At 39.8% G+C, this 15573-nt stretch overlaps 1 protein-coding gene across 6 annotated transcripts in view; it reads left to right on the top strand.

Moving 5' to 3' along the window:
- Positions 1–15573, top strand: part of LARP1B (La ribonucleoprotein domain family member 1B) — a 117612-nt gene that overhangs the window by 80579 nt on the left and 21460 nt on the right. For all 6 annotated transcript variants that reach the window (XM_030564112.1, XM_030564113.1, XM_030564110.1 and 3 more), the window contains 4 exons: positions 3787–3961; positions 5240–5403; positions 6141–6515; positions 9512–9623. In XM_030564112.1, coding sequence (XP_030419972.1) covers positions 3787–3961; positions 5240–5403; positions 6141–6515; positions 9512–9623 — 826 coding nt within the window. The remainder of the gene's footprint in view (positions 1–3786; positions 3962–5239; positions 5404–6140; positions 6516–9511; positions 9624–15573) is intronic.

The following is a 15573-nucleotide window of genomic DNA, read 5'->3' as shown; positions in this document are numbered from 1 at the left end:
TTTGAGATCTCAAAGCGGTGCAGGGAGATTGACTCAGATCAAGCACACCTAAAACAAGCAGTCTGTTCCTTTATATCTATGAGAACTTTTCTCACTGACTAGCAATCCCCCGTTTCCCCTCCCTCCTCCTCCTTCCTCCCCCTGTAGCAATTACGTAAGCGCAGGTGCATTAAGTAATCTTGGCCGCGGCAGCTCGTTAGTAAGTTTTCCTTCTGCAAGTTATCTTGTCCTTCTGCTGAATGTGCACAGGCCTCATTATTTCTGCTTTAGACCAGTTAGAACTGTTGCAACTGATAACGGCTGTTACACCTGGCCTTTTAGGTCGATTGAAGTTCAAACATGGAGGGACTCTTGTCTGCTGAGGCCTAAAACCAGGAAGGCTCCATACTCTTGTGGCCTTCCACCCTCCCGAGTTACGAAGGGTTATGCTTAGTGACACCAACACTTGGAACCCCCCCCCACCCTCTGCCCTGACCCTCACCACACAGTCAGCTTTCTGCCCTGCAGCCCCTATACCCCCCAGCCCTCTGCCCTGACCCTTGAACCCCCTCAGACACTCAGCCTTCTGCTATGCATCCCCACAGCCCCATCCCTCTACCCTGCACCCCCACAGCCCCATCCCTCTGCCCTGCACCCCCCACACACTCAGCCTTCTTCCCTGACCCTTGAACCCCCCACACACCCAGCCTTCTGACCTGCAGCCCCCGCCCCCCCCGCCCTCTGCCATGACCCCTGGAAAAAAAAACAAAAAACCAGGTCTGGGGTCCTGGCCGCAGGCCCTGCTCAGCCCGCTGCTGACCTAGGTGAACAGAACCCTAGGCTGGCGGCGAAAGATCAGCACTTTAATTTAATTTTAAATGATGCTTCTTAAACATTTTGAAACCCTCGTTTACTTTACATACAATAGTTTAGTTATATAATATGGATTTATAGAAAGAGACCTTCTAAAAACGTTAAAATGTATTACTGGCACGCGAAACCTTAAATTAGAGTGAATAAATGAAGACTCGGCACACCACTTCTGAAAAGGTTGCCGACCCCTGGTTTAGCCATTTGGCGCCATTGTCTCACAGCAATCCGACATCCATGAACTATGGATTGAAGAGGAAAGAGGCAGAAGACTACTCACAAGCATTAAAAATGTAGGATGAAACATACTACTTTCTTAAATAATTGTAGGTCCTGTAGGAACTAAAATAAAGTTACAAAAATTCCCAAAGCAACATCACTGTATTGCCACCTCAAATGTTTTTTTAAAAATATGAATCAGGCCCTCAAATATCATAATTGGCTTAAAATGAGATTTTAAAAGTGGGGTTCTTTTATTTGCCTTCTGGGTTGAGTCTTTAAAATGAAATGGGGTAACATTTTTAAGCTTTTCTGTGCAACCATGAATGGGTAGGAGCTTACTTTCCAAAAAACAAAAACAAATCCCACATTTGTGACCCATCAGCTTAATGTTTCCAATTTTGCATGATTTTATGATGGGGGACATTGTGTACCAGATAAATCAGATTGTTGTGAATTTGCTCTGGTCCCAATCCCACTGGTACCTTCCCTCCATACATGGGCAAACAGCTCCTTGTTGCTCAGATTAATTTTGGTTCATGAGGATTTAAAGGCGAATCCTGTGACAATTTCTTCCCCATCTGTTCCTGTTTTATTGCTTCTGACTACACTGCATTTTTATGGGCATAAAGCAAAAGGATTAGTGGCAAATAAAATGAATTATTTTTTTTAAAGTTACTATAATCCACTTGCCTCAATAATTGTGTCTTGGTCATAGATTAAAGTAAAGAAAAACTATTTATGTGGTCCTGTTACAAAAACCTGAAAAAAGAAAACTTAGGAAATTTTTACTTTGGACATGCCAGGACGTAGATAACAAACTTCATGGGTAATTTCACCCTTGAAAAACAAATCCTTATAAAGATTTGATGAGTTAACCTTGTTAAAATAATATTGAATGAATTTGCCAAGTAATTCAAAATTAAAGGTTTTAGTACCTATTTCAGTTTAAGAGCTCCTTTATTAATATTAGCAATCAGAATTTTACTTTTTACGGTGTTTCACAGGTTAGCATTTCACTTTATCTGTTATTTCTTATTTTACCTTTACATCCCCCACAAGGTGCCTGACAGCAGGATGTGCTGAGTTTTCTAGATGCCTGTCAGTCAGTGTTTCCAACTTCCCTACTGCTTGATCTTATTCCTGGCAAGTAGGTTATGATCTTGCTTTGTCAGGTTCAGTCAATACTGGCTACTGAGGTCCCTGTATGGGCCACCAGTGTTTCCCCACAAAGGTTTAAATTTACTTCGTAATTTAAAGAGATGTCAATCAGTCAGCTTGATTGAATTTTATTAGTCTATTAGACTGGACAGTGAGTAACAGGTACACTACCACAATTTGTCAGAACCTGTTTTTGCAGCCGATGATTATTAGCTTGCACTGTTTTTGTTCAGAATTGGCTTATGAATTGACATTCATGTAGCCCACCTGTTTACAATTTTGTTCTCTGTATGGGAAAGGAGGAAACAACATCTTATTTTTACCTATAAATTTCCAGTATATTTAAATATTTACAGAAAAGAGATAAACAAACATATTAAATTCTAACCTAAGCATATGTTTCTTGTTAATGCATCACTAAAAATAATATATTTTGCTCAACAGTTCTTGTAAATTGTCAGATCTTTTCTAGTAGTTCTTAGCAAACTAGTTTCCTTCCTCTTAGCATGATTCCCAAAACACTGTGGGAGTTTGAATCATAGACAAGCTGTAGGTTTCAAAGGTTGACAAGGCTATGGCCAGTAAGCTCTCTCCAGGTGACTCGGAATGGAGTTTCCCAGCTAGCAGCAATCACCGCAGCTTCCCTCATGTCAAAGGAGAACTCCACCAGCAAGCAGCACAGCTACCCAAATTGTAAACCTATTAGCAAAAAGGGAAGGAGAAACCAACACTGTAGAGCACACTCAGCAGTTGGTTTCTATCCTTCCACTTCCCTTGGAGTTTAGAGGAGATTAATACCAGTTACCCATTCAGCCTTACACTAACCAACTTCATGTGACAGACCATTCCATTATGCAGACTACCTAAAATTCTTCACTTTTTGACTCAGCTCCCTGTTTTTCATCAAATACCAAAAATGAAGAAAAAAGTTACACAACTTCCAAATCCTTATAAGTCAAGCAGTATTTTTTTGGTATTGTTTCTTCCAACTTTTGTCATATCACATTAACACTGGAAAATGATTGCAATACACTACTTTGGCCGTTGCTGAACTCCTCAACTTCATTTCATTGTTTAATTGTCCAGAAAAGCAGTTTGCTTCATATTCCGAATGAACACTGTCCCTTAAATAAGGAATTATGAAGAATCATCAATTTTGGTTAATTGGTACTCTGCATCTGGACTTCAAAAATATAACTAGCAGCTAATATGTGAAACTATATGCCACAATAATTAAAATTACAGTACTGAAAATAAGCGGTGATGAGTTTTATACTGACTCTTCTAGGTTGTCCTAATCTAAAATTAAGTTTTCTTTAAAATCACTAATTTTTGGTATGCAGGTGTTTGAGAGCCTAACACTCATTTAAATCGAAAATGTTCGTGCTCACGTCGGACAGTAATGTAAAGATCTGTAGAGGACGACATAGTTTAAATTCCCTTCCAGATAATCATGGAATTGTGTTTAATTTCACTGAGAGATTCACAGAAGTTACGGTTATCAGCGGTGTTGGCGATGTGTATATTTTTTAATGGTGAGACATGTTTATCTCACAGGCTGTAAAGGACAGCACAGAGGTGGAAATAGTGGATCAGAAGATGAGAAAAAGGGTAGATCCAGAAAAATGGCCAATTCCTGGTCCACCTTCACGGAATCAGCCACAAACTGACTTCTCTCAGCTCATCAACTGCCCAGAATTTATACCAGGAAAAGCTTTTTGTTCACATACTGGTAAAGAATTTCTTTCATAGAAACACAGAATTTTAGGATTGAAACTGCCGTCTAGTCTAACAAGTCTGCATTTTATTTTTCATTAATATTTGATTTCATAGTAGGAATAGCAAGTATAAAATTCAGCTCTGCTAGTTGGAATGGGAATTGCAAGGCTGGCAGTTAGAAAGGCAGTGTGCCAGAAGACAGTAAACTTGTGGTTAAGGTTGCAGTTTGGTCTTTTAATCCAACATGTTTTTCCAAGAGATGTGCATGTTTTGTAAGATTACCTTCTCTTTGGTAAATGGAAAGATGTGGAGAGTCAACGCAGAGTTTCAGATTTAAAACTGAAATTTTGTCATATTTTAACTCTATTTAAACATATATTTCCCCAAAGAAGCCAGCTGTAATATATCCCTATCCATAGGACTACATCTCTAGTATATGACTGATAACATCAAACTGATTTCAGAATAATTCATAGATTCTAAGACCAAAATTGGGCCATTGTGATCATCTAGTCTGACCTCCTGTATAGCACAGGATATGGAACTTCCCCAAAATAATTCCTAGAGCATATCTTTTAGAAAAACATCTAATGTTGATGTGAAAATTGTCAGGGACAGAGAATCCACCACATCCCTGAGCGTATTGTTTCAATGGTTAATTACTGCCATGTTTAAAAATTTTACGCCTTATTTCCAGTCTGAATTTGTCTACCTTGGGCTTCCAGCCATTGGATTGTGTCATACTTTTCTCTGCTAGATTGAAGGAGCCCATTATTAAATATCCCCTCCTCCCACAAACCCCAGTGCAGCCACTTACAGACTGTAATCAAGACATCTATTAACCTTCCCTCGCAAGATAAATAGGTTGAACTCTTTGAGTCTGTCACTATGACCTGTTTTCTAATCCTTTGTTCGTTCTGTGGCTCTTCTCTGAACCCTATCAACATTTTTCTTGAATTGTTGTCACAAGAACTGCACACAATATTCTAGCAGTGCTCAAACCAGTGCTAAATACAGAGTACTGAATTTGTCACTAATCATGCTGTTTGTTTTATGGATAACTTCCATCTCTCAGGCAGTCAGTGGCACTTTTAATTTATGCTGGAATCACCAATGTAAACTGTTCTTTAAAATACAGAATAGCAAGTAATTGAGTCTTTTTTAATTTGTTCTGATCAATGTCATATTTAAACCTTAATTAGAAGTAGGAATTATAGCAACAATGAAAGTAAAATCTCTTAACACAACAAAAAAAGAAAAACCTGAATACACAACTAATTTACAATTTTAGAGTCTGCACCAAGTTCTCCAAGAATGGGAAGCCCAAAGAAAAGCACTGAAACAAGTAATCTTCAAACAATGTCTAAAGGATTATCTACAAGCTTGCCAGATCTGGACTCTGAGCCTTGGATAGAAGTGAAAAAGAGGCATCGTCCATCCCCAATCAAACTAAAGGTACTGTTAGCTACCTTGATAAAATGTCAAAACACCTCCCCCCTAAAATATTGTGTGTGCCTATTTTCTGAAATACAACAGTATACCACTGCTATGTAGTGAGAGGGAGTGCTGATACCTTCACATAAACCTAATTAACACTCTCTTCAGGCAACTTGCAGTCTATATGAGCAGAATGAACTAAATTTGCTCCAGATCATAAAACTGTCCATTATATTGAACAAAGAACTGTTCATATTATAATGGATCACCTCACTTGATATTACAGTATACATAATATATATGTAGTAATTTATCCTAATTTGGAATCTTAAGAGTATTTAAAGATCTGCTCCAAGTAGAAGGAAAGACAACTCTTAATTTTGGAAAATGAACTGGGCCTAAAATAGGGCCCAAATGCAGTGGCACAGCTGGAGATGTTTAGATTCTGTTGAGAAATTATATGGTTTACAGTGTGAGAGAGAATTTAGTGAAAAGTTCGTGTCAGAATTCTCTGTGGACCTTAGCACTGTGATTTTTGTCTTTGTACTAAGCTTAAGAAACCCTTGCAAGTCAACAGAAATTAGACGGCTAACAGTCATTTGTGCCTTTGAAAATGCCTTTCAGAATGTTCCTCTTAAGGTTTGTTGTTTTTATCCATTGAGATGATCCGGTCAGTATCCATTAAAAGAAGTGACAGAATAACCAAGTAATTTGTTTCCCAAAGAAAATGTCATATGTTATCTATCTTCATTCAGGAATCTGTGCATACACTAGAGCACACACCAAGTCAGCAACAGCAGGCCCCACCTTCACAGGAACAAGAACAAGAAGAGCTTGATTTTTTGTTTGATGAGGAGATGGAACAAATAGAAGGTCGCAAAAATACATTTACTGATTGGTCAGACAATGATTCAGATTATGAAATTGATGACCATGATGTAAACAAAATTTTGATTGTAACACAGACACCACCTTCCATGAGAAAACATCCTGGTGGAGATCGCACTGGCAACCATGTGTCTCGTGCAAAAATTACATCAGAACTTGCTAAAGCTATTAATGATGGTTTATACTATTATGAACAGGATTTGTGGATGGAGCAGGGTGAAAATGATTCTACAGCCATGAAGGTAATTTTTTCTATCATACAACTTAAACAGATGTTTGACCAAACAAGCCTAAAATTGACTGTTGTTGCTGCTAATTATACTATCAGAAATCTAATTGTGTGGAAGAAAATAGAAAATAATTATTATAATATAAACCTATAGTATGTGTTGTAATTTTGTTTAGTTTTAACTCCTGACTGCAATTTAATTACTTGCAAATGGCTGCATATCACCTATCATGCTTTCTGTTATAGACTCTAGGTGTAGCAGAGGTTGCTAAATTCAAGATAAATGTCTCTCTTCACCCTCAAACTTAGTTCTGAGCCAGTGAAGGAATAGTTTGTTTTAAACAATAGGGTATTTTAGGCTCATGGGGTAGTAGCTGAATGCTAAGAGTATACAATAGATCATTTAGACTTTACATGTGCTCAAACAGCTTGTATTTAATAACATTTTTAAATGTATTCATAGAAAAGACAAATTGATCCCCCTGTTTTGGGGATAGAGTAGAGTATGAGGGAATGAAACTGAAGTCATCGCACTGTAAATTTTATCTTCAGTTTTTTTTAATCATCTGTAAAGTTAGGTGTCATGAAAGTGCAAGCAAATGCCAGATTTAATACCCACAACCTCATTTTAATCTACATTTCTATTTCCTTGCCCATCTGTGGGTCCACAAACAGCAGTCAACCTGCAGAAGTTTAGTACGTACTATAATATGGAATACTACTAAGGTGGCCTGTGTCCAGAGGTGAAAGTAAGCCGGTATGGTATGATGTATGTCGTGCCGGAGTGGACTGGCTTCTCCAGACAGTGATTTAAAAGGCCCAGAGTTCCAGCTGCTGCAAGAAGCCTCGGGACCTTTAAACCACCGCCAGAGTTCCAGCAGCCGGGCTCAGGTGGGGATTTAAAGGTCCCGGGGCTCCCCACAGTGGCAGGAGCCTCTGGCCCTTTAAATCGCTGCTGGAGTCGTGCCGCCACTACCCCAATGGTGGCAGAGCTCCAGCGGTGCTTTAAAGGGCCCGAGGCTCGCTGCAGTGGCAGGAGCGCCGGGCCCTTTAAATGCCCGGCCAGGCCCGGTTGCCAGAGCCCCGGGATCTGGCAGGGATTTCAAGGGCCCGGGGCTCCCTGCAGCAGCTGGAGCCCCAGGCCCTTGAAATCACCGCTGGAGCCCTGCCACAGCTACCACTGCCCTAGCCCAAAACCTTGCTGCCCCGGGGTAGCAGTGGCAGGGCTCCTGCGGTGACAAAGGAACCAGAGCTCTGCGGCGGCTGGAGCCCTGGGCCCTTTAATTCGCCCCCAGCCGCCTCTGCAGCCAATAACTCCGGGGTGATTTAAAGGTCATGGGGCTCCTAGTCACAGCTGGAGCCCTAGGGCCTTTAAATCTTGAAAGGCCCCATCTCTTCCCATTGAGGCCACATCTCTTCCAGTTGAGGCCATGCCCCCCTCAGGACTCTGGCATACCGATAAGTCCTTTAAATACTTTCACTCCTGTCTGTGTTTCTAAAGGACAAACACCTCTGTCTATAACCAATGGATTTTTAAACACACTGGTGGTTTTACACCAAGTAGCTAGCCAGTGAATGTGGCAGGAAGGTTGCTGACTGCTGGCACCTCAGGAACTCAGATTTCTCCACTCCTGCCCTGTCACATGTTTCTCCCTAATCAGTCATTCCAAGGAACCCCTCTTTGTGAGTTAGTTCTCCAAGTTCCTTGTCAGATCCACTTCTGACTTTGGGCAGTGCTGTGAGTGGCAAACTGAGCTGGATTACCATCGTATTTAGGATAGTGTTTGTGCTTCTGTCTTCTTCCACCCTTGGTGAGCACTGGATTGAGGCAAATCATGGTGGCAGGACCCTATTTCAGTATGGGGCAAGGAAAGAGGACAAAAGAATGGGAACTACTAAAGAAAAGGGGAAATAGATACAAGGACAGGAAAAGTAGTAGTAAGAATATAGGAGAAAGCAAAGAATAGATAAAGATAGAAAATGCGAGGTGTCTGTAGACTGTAGAGTAAACTGCAAGAGGACAGTAGAAAGAAAATGTTTTCTCCCACCTCATTCTTTTAATTGTTGGTGAAGATTTTCAACGGTGCTTAGTAATTATTTTTTGTGTGCATTGATTTTTGGGTTCCCAACTTGTGATGCTTCAAAGAGGCCTCATTTTTTCCGAAAATATTTAGCAAAAAAGAGGAACTGGATAAATTCATGGTGGTTAAGTCCATAAATGACTATTAGCCAGGATGGGTAAGGAATGGTGTCCTTAGCCTCTGTTTGTCAGAGGATGGAGATGAGTGGCAGGAGAGAGATCACTTGATCATTGCCTGTTAGGTTCACTCCCTCTGGGGTACCTGGCATTGGCCACTGTCGGTAGACAGATATTGGGCTAAATGGACCTTTGGTCTGACCCAGTACGACCATTCTTATGTTCTTATCTACCCTCTGAAAAAACAGGCATCTTTAGGGAATTTCAAGTTGGGCATCCAGAGTTACTAGTTACTCCTGAAATTTTGTTTTTAATGTTGAAATGGGGAGAGATGGGAGTTTCAGCTGAGGAGGGATGGAGTGGGCATCTCCTATTTACTCTTTTTCATCATCCCCCATCTCCTCATCCCACCCACCCCCGCCAGAATCTTCCTGTGCCCACCTTACTATAGAGGAAAGATGGTTTGGCACAGGACAGAAACTGGGGAAAATGGGGGTTCTGTTCCTCCTTTATAAAATAGAGTAACTTTTCCTCGTTTCATGACTTTGGTCATTGCAAACAATACTAAGGAGCGCACACTTTGCTTCTGTAAGCCAAGCTCATTGCACATGTCCAGGGTCGTCTTCACAAGCTTGCTGTGTGCAACCTACCAAATTCAACAGAAAAGGACTGTGGTTGTGCAGGATCAATTGTGAATGAATTCTGCTTGACATGTTGCATGCTGGTGCAACTCAATTCTCTGAACTTGTCATGTTTTAGATTGATACACAATTGTCACTTTTGTAATTGTGAAATTTTCTCTTCAAATTCAGCAAGAGGTTGAAAACTTTAAGAAACTAAATCTCATCAGTAAAGAAGAGTTTGACAGTCTTACACCTGAGCCGAACCAGGAAGTTCTTCCATGGCCTTCAAGGTCACAACAAGGTAATATAATTGTACTTTCTTTATTATTTTTGTTACTTGTATTATTCTCGCAACTAAAAACTCCAGTCATGGACCAGGACCTCGTTGTACTAGGTGTGTACCAACCCAGAACAAAGACAGTCCCTGCCCCTAAGTGCTTATAACCTAACTATAAAACAAGTGATAGCAAATGGGTACAGATAGGGAAGTACAAGGAAACAATGAAACAGTACTGGTCAGCATGATAAGCAATGGTCTCAGCACATCAGCAGCCTAACAGTTGTAAAATTTTTTGTAGTCTTCATAGCACAGTAGAGTTTTCAGGAGAGTTTGAAAGGAGGATGAGGAGTTAATTTTGTCAGTGTTTAAAGGAAGCTTCACCCAGGCATGAGGGGCACATGAGAAAGCCCAAATATACTTGTTAAATTTTCAAACAAGCGCGCAATGAAGGCTGACAACATGGGCTGATTGAAGATGGAAGTTGGCTTTTTTTTATACTAAAGAACAGAGAGAGAGGGTGGTGATAGATCATGACAAACCTTGAAGTTAGACAGGTAACTAGTTTGATATGATAGAGAACAAAGACCCAGTGAAGGGATGCAAAGACAACAGGAGGGATAAAAATTAGTGGGTTTTTTTTTGTTACTTAAATTCTAATAAATTTTCCTTTTTAAAAGTAAACCTGTTTAAAATGAAATCTGAATTTGATACAAACTATGTTAAGGCCTAAACTACTTATAATCTCTTAAAATACTTTTTAGAAAGTCAGGCTTTATAAATGTGGCATAGGAGGTCACGTACTATTTTAAGGGCTTTAATTAGTTTAATAAAAAAATTTGTTCTCTTTTTTGTTTAATGCAGTTTGGCACAAATCTTGAGCAAAAAGTTATCTAGTAAATAAGCAATATATCATTCACCATTTTCTAATATACTAAAAATGTGTACAATTAAGAAGAATCTGAAAATATGCTTAAATAAATGTATATGGTTATGCTATACCACTTGAGGTAGCAAAAAGTTGTACCAAATCTAGTATAAAGGCTCTGTTTAGTTGTAAATCAACATGTTTTAATGGTTATGTAACCAGTAAGAATGCACCTTTCTTTAGAAAATAATTGAAATAACAATGGAAAAGTTGTTCAAAGTCTGATGTAAAGTGAAACTTTCTACTTGGTGATTTAAATCATTATTGAAATCAACAATTTATATCTCCTTGATTTTAAATCAATCCATCCTGCAAGAGAAAGATGGCATGATCAAACCCATTCAGAATGCTGCTGTAAAGAACAGTACCAGCAGGGCAAGATGACATTTGTAAAAGCCAGAGAAGAGGATGCTGTGTAATTGAGACATAAAATGATGAGAGCCTGGAGGAGAGATTTAACTGTGTGGTGGATAGGAAAGGCCATATCTGAGAAATGCGGGGGAAAAACAAACAAACAAAAAAAAGAACAGCAAGCCTTAGTCATAACCTGGATGTAAGGCCCTAGAGAGAGATCCAAGTCAAAGATGGCACCCAGGTTATTCACCTCAGTCAGAGCAGAGTGGTGGTGGTGTCAGTGATCCAGAAAGGAGGTCGGGCAGGGGGACAGCTTAGGGGGAGGAAGAGTAAGAACTCTGTTTTAGCCATGTTGAGCTTGAGCTGACAGCTAGACATGCTCAAAAAGATGTCAGAGAGACAGGCTGAGATTTAGTTTGGACAGCAGGAATCCAGTCTGGAGTACAGATAGATCTCTGAATCATCTGTGAGGTAGCTGAATTTGTTTCTGGATGAGAGAAACAAAGGTGTAGAGGAAGAAGAGTAAGGAACCAAGGACAGAGCTCTGTAGGGCACCCATTTAAACACCCGTTTAAGAAATCCTGCATTAAAGAAGCTTCATGTGATTTAATTTTGATTCTGACTATAGTCTGTTTTTTTAATTGGTTTTTAACCAAAGCTCTGTCTAAAAGATATTTTTGTTAGCCTGTACTGCATTAGAGCATACTATATGTTAATACAGGAAAATAAATGAATGTGCATCAACATCAGTACACATAAGCAGGAATTTCAGTTATTTCACTACTACTACAGACCAACAGAAAGTGTTCTATGGTGCAACATGCTATTGCAATATGCAAAGCAAAAGCTGTTGTTGAAGTGAGACATTATGGTCACTAGGATATAGACTTTAAGGAAAAAATAAATATTTTACAATCCAGATATATTTTTCTACTTGATACAGATATCATTTAAAATTTGAATTTGTCATATCATTGTATTTGGCTTTATCATATTGCTATACAATACATCAAAGAGTTAAACTTACCAGGCTGTCTCCTATCTTGTGTAGGAAATATAGAGGCTTGCGATAACCATTTAAAAGCAGTTTAATTTTATTAGTTGGAGGTTAGGTCCATCAGTAAGTATTAGCCAAGATAGTCAGGGATGCAACCCTGGATGCCCCAGGTGTCCCTTGCCTCTGATTGCCAGAAGCTGGGAATGGATAATGGGAGGGATCACTCAATGATTTGCCTGTTCTGTTCATTCACTCTGAGTACTCTTGGGGGAATTCTGCACCAAAACATTTAAAATTCTGCATACAATACTTTAAAATTCTTCATATTTTCTTCGTCAAAATAACACAGTATAATCATGCCTGTTGCAATTATTTTGGTAATTTATTTAAACTACAATATAGAAAAATATACAATATAGGAAACAAGGGTGGGTAGGGGAAGGAGCATGCTCAGCATGTTACACTCTTGCCATCTCCAGCTGAAGATGACCCACTGGAGACCCACTAGCTGGCATATTTTTGAGTAAAAACCTCTGTTCTTGTATTCCTTAACCAACCATAAATAACGTACTGAAGATTTTAAATCAAGCATGTATTTGACCAAAAAGATGTCTTGCACCACTCTAAAGGTCTGTGAAGTTAAGCTATCAGCAAAAGTGCCTCAGGATGATCTCTGCTATTCTGTGATAGTACATAGGGAGATATGACACAGGCAGGGCCTTTATCTAATAATAATGTAGCTATGTGTGACCCTTTATTTCTAGTTATTAGTCAACTAATATATGCAGCCATATGCTAAGTATTACATCATAGGCAACTGAAGAGCAAGTAAGGGCTGGGGAATCAGACTCAAATTTATATTGGCTACTGACCATCTCCAGCAAGGTCAGTAGTAAACAGTTCATGAGGCACATTTTGATAGGAAAATTTTTCAGTCCAAAAACTTAGACCAGTTCTAATCACTAAACCACCATAAGCCCATACTGTCCTTTACAATAAGGCTCCTTTACACCACTCTGCCAATGTAAAGGAACTTTAAAACTTTTACACCTATTTTATGCTCCTGGGGAAATTCACTGAGAATGGGAACAATTCACTAACACAATGGGAACAACTAAGCAGGCAGACTGCTATGTTTTGCTCTGTTTGAGGGGACAAGCCTGCCTCAGGCCTACTTCCAAATAACCCTTAGACCTGTCCCTCCACCCTGGGTGCGCCACAATAGCAAGCAGGAGGGACAGAGTCTCTCTTGTTCGCACACCCCTCTGTCCCGCCCTGCCCCTCCCCCCTGCAGTGATTGACATCTCTCCACACATGGTGTCAAGTATCAGAGGGGTAGCCGTGTTAGTCTGGATCTGTAAAAGCAGCAAAGAATCCTGTGGCACCTTATAGACTAACAGACGTATTGGAGCATGAGCTTTCATGGGTGAATACCCACTTCATTGGATGCATGCAGTCTTTGCTGCTCTCTCCACACGTGCATGCCCATGCCCCTCTTCCCTCCCTCCCCCTCTGATTTATGTCTCTTCTAGCTACTCTGGAGTGCCAGGGTGGGGCAAATGACTGCTCTTGTGGCTTTCCCCTCAGAAGTCATTTTTCTGCAGGGAAGCAAAGAAATCTGTGGACAACATGAATTCTGTGCCTGTGGAGTAGCGCAGAATTCTCCCAGGAGTACTCTGAGGCACCTTGCATTGACCACGGTCGGAAGACAGGATACTAGTTAGAATGACTATTGGTTTGACCCACTGTGGCTGTTTTTGTATAGTTTTTAGATAATTCACTGTTTCCATAAATGAATACAGTGTTATCAAAACTTCACAATTTATTTTATGAATGTTTTATTTCCATTAAATTGCTACTGTAATTTACAGAAACATCAGGAATTATAATATTGAAAATCAAAGTAGTATGTGTTTTGACACTGATTTTGAATATTTCAATACGTACAGGCCTGTGTTTCAACTTGTACTTGTCTAGTTTGAGATGTCTAAGAATTTTAGATAGAATTTATACCCATCTGCCCCAAGACACAGACCTTTTCTGATTAATTTCCTCCCTCTTTGTGTAAGACAATGGTATGCGTATACCATAGCTGCCTCTGGATAGAATTAGATGTGGGGGAAATTTCATCAAAAGAGCTTAGGTGACTTCGGAGCCCAAGTTCCATTTTCAAAATTAGTTAGGTGCTGAAGAGAACCAGAAGCTCATCAAAAGTCATTGAGACTTAGGAAGTGCTTAAGTCAGGTTTGAAAATAGAATTTTGGGCACCAAAATCACTGAAGCACTTATGGCAATTTTGCCATTGTACAGATGTGTGACCACATTGCAGTCTAGTGGCTGCATTTTATAAAGGATGTAGGGCCAGATTTTCAAAGATTTTTAGGAGCCTAAAGATGTAGATAGGGTCCTACTGGTATTTCAAAAGGACCTAATCAGTTAGGCACCTAACTTGCCTCTTACAGGTAAGTCTAATCCTCTTTCTGCTGCCAGATGGAAACACACGCACTCACTAGTTCTTATGTTATACACAGAAGGGGAAATGGAATCAGGAAAATATTAGCTCCTAGGGGGAAAAAGTACAGATTATCTATCTGATTCTAAAATTATTAGACTTTTGCTTAAAATGCAAACAAAAAGAGAGCAAAACTTTTTAAAGCATTTTTGTTAAAATGTACATAAATCCAGCATTAGTCACCATGTTCTCCATAGGTTTTTTTTTGTGTGTGTGCAATATATTTTCCCCATCCTATACATATTCATGACTGTTAGCAACATTACAGCTTTCTTGTAATGAGCTCAAGCCATAGAAATACTGGAACTTCAACAAGTGTTTAAGTAATGTTATCTTTTAAACATTTATTTAAGAAGTGTTTATAGAAAGCTTGATAGAAAATCACTGACATTTTTGTTTTCTTAAAATATATTCAGCTTATTTTTGTAGTATATTTTTTATTCTTCCTTTTCTCCCCTAATTTAATCTCTTGCTTAATCCTTTTACTGTTGCTTTTCTAAAATCAGTCTGCCCTTTCCTATAAAAGCCTTTTCTGATCTTAGATATCTCCTGGGTTGATTTAACTCAGGGGGGGGCAACCTTTCATAAGTGGTGTGCTGAGTCCTCATTTATTCATTCTAATTTAAGGTTTTGCATGCCAGTAATACATTTTAAAGTTTTTAGAAGTTCTCTTTCTATAAGTCTGTAATATATAACTAAACTATTTGTGATGTACCCAGGCCAGTTGGGTATAGCAGAAGGCAGATATACTGGCCACTGGATTAAGTTTTCTGTTCCCTGACTGACCAGAGCAGGGGCTGCTCCAGGCTAATGAGAACACCTGACTCTAATTAACCTGCAAAGAGTCAGGTGAGGCCATTCAGTTAATGTGACCACTTGACTCTAATTAAGGGCCTGTTGATACTATAAAAAGGGCTCACTCCAGTCAGACAGGGAAGAGCCAGGGTGCCAGAGGCGAGGAAGTGCGGCTGAAGGGCTGGTTACTGAAGACACCCTCAGACCATCGTTAAAGGAGCCCTAAGGTAAGGGTGAAGAAGGGAGAAGCAGGAGAGCTGTGGGGAAGTGGCCCAGGGAAATGTAGCAACTCTGGCAGTGAAAGGTTGGCTGCCAACAACTGCTACCATTAGAGTCCCTGGGTTGGAACCTAGGTAGAAGGCGGGCCCGGGTTCCTCCCAACCCACCA

Source organism: Gopherus evgoodei, chromosome 5 (assembly GCF_007399415.2).
Source record: "Gopherus evgoodei ecotype Sinaloan lineage chromosome 5, rGopEvg1_v1.p, whole genome shotgun sequence".
NCBI classification, from domain to species: Eukaryota; Metazoa; Chordata; order Testudines; family Testudinidae; genus Gopherus; species Gopherus evgoodei.
The sequence above is the reverse complement of the archived record's forward strand: the minus strand, read 5'-3'. Positions and strand labels throughout refer to the sequence as shown.